Source organism: Apis dorsata, unplaced genomic scaffold (genome assembly GCF_000469605.1).
Source record: "Apis dorsata unplaced genomic scaffold, Apis dorsata 1.3 scaffold_34, whole genome shotgun sequence".
Taxonomy (NCBI): domain Eukaryota; kingdom Metazoa; phylum Arthropoda; class Insecta; order Hymenoptera; family Apidae; genus Apis; species Apis dorsata.
The window spans coordinates 111,774-116,990 of record NW_006263336.1 but is presented as its reverse complement, the minus strand read 5'-3'; the positions used below and the strand labels follow the sequence as shown (position 1 = coordinate 116,990).

The 5,217-nt window shown below is 32.8% G+C and overlaps 1 protein-coding gene across 1 annotated transcript in view; it reads right to left on the bottom strand.

Annotated features, from left to right (window-relative positions):
• Nucleotides 1-5,217, bottom strand: part of LOC102671922 — a 47,941-nt gene that overhangs the window by 11,886 nt on the left and 30,838 nt on the right. Inside the window, 4 exon segments of the mRNA XM_031512077.1 lie at nt 882-920; nt 1,027-1,212; nt 2,209-2,295; nt 2,582-2,785. Of these exon segments, the coding sequence (XP_031367937.1) occupies nt 882-920; nt 1,027-1,212; nt 2,209-2,295; nt 2,582-2,785 (516 nt within the window).

Below are 5,217 nucleotides of genomic sequence, written 5' to 3'. Positions count from 1 at the left end.
TAAAAAAAAAAAAAAAAAAAAAAAATAACGCGTAGCGTATCGAGCAGAAAAAAAAAAAAAGAAAGAAAGAAAGGGATTCTTAAAAGATGCTTTGTAAGGATAATTAGATGGTACTCGGCGCGCGATAAAGCCGAGCACAATTTAAAAGGATTAAAGTTCGCCATGCAGCTGATTTTGTGCCGCGATGCGATTTTTTCTCATAAGCCGAGCTTAAATTTAAACTCGGCCAGCAAGGGTGGAAGGGAAAGAGGGCTTCTTCCAAAGCGGCTGATACAGCGACCGAGGCAAACTTTCCTTTTTATCGCGTTCAACTTTTCGTCGCAACTTTCACCGGATAGAGACGGCCCCGCGTCCGTATGCCTCTCGAGGAACGAAGGAACTGAGCGAATACATACAAGGAACACGCGAACAATCGTTAATCTCCGCGTCGAAATATAAACATTGGAAGAATTGATTTGGAGAAACTTTGAAGGAAATTATTATTTATTATATAATTCGATTTTTATTTCGCATTTTACATTTCGATTCTATTTTTCTTTTCTTTCTCTTTTTCTTTTTTTAAGAGTCATATTTCCAAATTAAAAAATTCAATTTTAATTTTTATATCTCTTACAGAAACCACACTCCTAAATTTAAATATTTAACTATTATTATACTTTTTATTTATTTATATTTTCCTCAATATATTTCATTACAATTAATATATATTTATTCGAATCAATTTTACCTCAAAATCTTCGCAAAATCTTTCGTATTTGTAAATTATAAAATATTTTATTTATTATTAAATATTTGATATCTGATAAAAAAACCTTACAAAGCAAAGATTCATCCTCAAAGAACAAAAAATAAATAAATAAAATTTTATTCATTTTACTCACCATTCCCCGTGATCGGCGCCAATGTCGACGAATGGAGATCTTAAAAAGATAAAAAAAAAAGAAAAGGAAAGAAAAAGAAGCAGAGGAGGATACAGAGTCCAGTATACGAATTATCATTCCGCGGATCGATAGAATTGGTACTCACGGGTGCAATTGTAGGCAACGGGGCAGCAAGAGTGCGGGGCGTAGAGCGGGGTGCATCCCGGCAGGGGCAGGAGACACTTCGGTCTGATGCATCTTCTCGCGCCAGAAATGCAGTAGCAGTACTCGCATCTACGTGAGCCCATCATAGCCGAGCCTGGCCCGTATCTCACGCCTTCGTGCAGGCAACCTGATTGTTAACACGCGCGACCGTCAGCCCGGTTGAATCTTTTAACTACGAGCGTTCTCGGACGTGGTCTGCTTTGAAAGTTGCCTGCTTTACTTTTTCAGATGTGTACACATGGGCCTCGGAAAAGGAAGGAAGAAAGAAAGAACGGAGAAGTATCGGAGAATGCGGAGATGATCGAGAAAATGTGTTTTAAGAATTCGTAACATTTGTTTGGGATGTGGATATGGTAAAAGGAAAATATTGTGTAGAAAATATAGGGAAAAATTTGAAGAATAAAATTGGTTAAAGATATTTTAGAGTTATTTAAGAATATGTAAAAGTACTTGTTATATTGGAATTAAGGATTTTTTATATATTTGGGGATTCAATTGTTTGAAATTTTGAATTATTTCAAAACTTTTTAAAAGCTCAGAAAAAAAAGAAAAGAAAAGAAAAGAAGGAAAGAAAGTTTCCTAAAGATTTTTTTTTAAAAGGGTTAATGATTAGAATCGGTAGCAATAAGTTTGTAATAGCAAAAATTGAATCTCGTGTGGTTTAACGACAATTATCCTAAATCACAGGCCATTATAATAGGAACTCTGAATCATATGTTATAGAAGCGATAATTTTCAACTCGTAAACTGTAATACTAACGAAGTAGAGGGTAATAACAGTACCTAGCAACCCTTAAATGGTAGGACCGCGGTGGCATATCGTAGATTATGATAACAACGACCAAAGCGTAAACCATAGTTGTGCTCGTGGTCATAAAGCACAACGGTCATTCTCACCCCGATAAATTTCGTAAAAAATAGGTATTATGTTAGATATTACGTTACTTTTTCGAGGACGTAACGACGATCCTGATATCCTTATCGCGATAATTCGATGCGAATTTTCAATTATTACACTCCGTTGCCGCAACAACATGTCGAAACAACAATAACCATCAATGTTGATCGTTATCATCGAATTTCCTCTGAATTCACTCTGTCTTCACGGTTTCACGACAATTACCTCGAAAACGAGGATTCTGGTAATCCTCATCCTCCTCATCTTGCTCCACGTGAGCGTTAGATCTTCGTGGCATGCTCACGGTTTCACCTGAAAAAATATATTTTATTTTGAATTATAATTTAATTCGACAAAAATTGTTACGAATAATTGTGATTGAAACAATGTTACATTCAACTAATATGTAATATTATTCAAAGTAAATTATATAACGTTTAAGAAAACATTATATAATTTAATTATATACATTCACTTGCATCACAATATTAGAAAAATAATTAGCAATTCTTTAATTTTATCGAATATTGAATTATTGCAACTAAACTGTTTATTTTTATTTTTTTTATTTTTTTATTTTTTTTATAGTCGTACTAACCTGTCTCGCTGCAAACTAATTCCGCGCAACAGACATTCTCTTCCGGGGAGCGGACGGTACATCCGGTGGGTGGTGGATTTGGTAATCGTGGACAAACTCGAAGACGACATCTGAGCGCCCCCTCGTTGCACCTGCACTGCAAACAGGGTTCGGACGTGACCACAGACGTGCCCTCCTCGTATCTGCGACCCTCGTATCTGCACCCTGTAACAGACCATCTCGTTCTAGTTAATAAATTGTTCTGAGATATGACGCGTATAATAAGAGTGTTTCTTGAAATATTTTTTGAAATAAACATCCCCTTTTTGTAATAATCGAAAAGATAATTTCCTTTTCCTGAATTTTAATTAAAATTTGTGGAATGTAATAAGAATTTTATTTTGTAGAATATAATAATTGTCAAATAAATTGCAATCCTTTCCCTCGTTTTCTTTTAAATGTGAATATGTAGACTATATTTATTTGAAAAAAAAAAATAAATTTTTGCTGATAAAATTTTCTTAAACAAGTAATCGCAAATAAAAAATTGGGAATTGCCACGGAAGGAAAGTAAAAGTGGTATTATAATTTATTGAATGAATGAAATTTTATAAATTGTAAATAATATTCGATAAATAAATGAATTGTGATAAATTTCGTTTATTTAATTTTTATCGAAACCTTTTCAATTTTATTCCGTTTGGAGATATTTTAATTTCATTTAAAATGTGAAAAATACGATTATTTGTTCGATTGTATTTTACAATAGAAAAATTTGCATGTCTATATTTTTAATCTTAACATTCAAAGTTATTAATATAACAATATTTATATTTCAAATAAAAACTTTTATCAAAAAAAATTCTTTAAAAAAATAATGACACGAACACTTTATCTTATCGATTATGACGTACAAATAATATTTAATATTAAAATTCGTGAACGAAAATGAAGATTATTCTCTGTCTCGAAATGGAAAAACGATCGCGTATTTTACGAATCGATAGTTTGATATTATCAATTCATAGAGAAAGATAAGAAAAAAATAGAATATTCAATCCTCAAATATTACTCTTATTTAAGGTGGAAACAATATATTTTTAAATTCATAAATTGCAATATTTTCAACGAGAAGGAAAAAAAAAAACTTTGGAACAAGTTTGAAAGAAAAATTGGCCATTGGAAATGCAAAAACAATTCAAAATTCTAGATTTCCATCAACTATTTTTTTCTTTTTTTTCTTTTTTTTCTAATCCACTGCTCCGATTCGATTTTGAATGACTCATTTTGTCGGATTTTCCACACGAATTTTCGATCGTACCGCGGCAAAATCTCGCTTTCAAAACCTATTCCACCAAGTGAATAGGATTATGTGAAATCACTGCGAAACAATTTGTAATGGAGCTGTACACGCTAGAATAACACGATCATGAAATAACCCCTGACTGGATCGCAACGATTTTTTCGTTTGAAAAAAAATTGTTATCTTTGTTTGACGCTTGAAGCCAAAAAAAAAGGGGAGGGAAATAGAGAAAAATAAAAATATATATATACATATATGAAAATACGTGAAATGGACGTGCTATAAATTAATTTTCGAGAGATACGAGGGATATTTTTAGTTTAACCTAATGTGCTCGAGAGGAGGGATAATAGGATTTAAGAGTGAAGATGGAAATGAATGTTTATCACGCAAACTGTGAAATTGGCTTGTTTATGGAAGCGAGATTATCAAATGTGATTGTAAATTGATATTAATTCGATATTATCGAGAAATAGAAGAAGGAATATGAATTAACGTCGAATGAGTTTATTTTGTTTATGCGTTTGAATGATTTAAATTACCAACAAGAAGATTTAATAATGAATACAAATGGACATAAAGATATTACAGAAATACATATAAAATATAGATATTGAAAAAGAAATATGAATGAATCGGATTTAAGAAAAAATAAAATCACATTACGTTTTAAAATTTAATCACAGATGCACCAAGCGTCTGACAATACTCGATTGTTTCTACTTAAAAAGATCTAAATACGAGATCTATGACACGTTACTTGCGTATAAATATAATAAATTGAACTTTTACTCTACTTAGAAAAGATACATTTAACAATATTATTCTTCTACCAGTATTTTTGTCCATCTTAAACTAAGAAATAAAACTTTTCCTTCGTCCAATATTCACACATTACGATCGATCAAAAATATTTTATCGAAATCGATAAAAAGTTAATCCTAATCTAATCGACTCTATAAAGTGACAGATATACTACTATTACGTTGTATCAATTTCCTTCGAACAAACAACGTGGAAGGAAGGAAGAAACAGAGTCGTATCATCGATTTTTTGCGGCCAAATAATGGAACCTCGCAATTTCTCCCTTACATGCACGACGAGACCGCGAAAACAAGCGGAAAGTTGACGAAGCGACTACGAGAAGAATTAGAGTGCTATTAGTCGAAAGAACTGGTAAGACTCAAAGAGGAAAGGGCGCTTTATTGTTGACTCAGCGGAAAAAGGAAGCCAAGTTGGCTGGTGGTGGTGCAAAACCGGAAGAGAGCCAGAGGAACGGGCGTGTCTCGCCGAGAAAGATTCTATCCTGGGGGAAGAGGGAGTCAAATTTGTTGGGTGGAACTTCCGTTCAGTT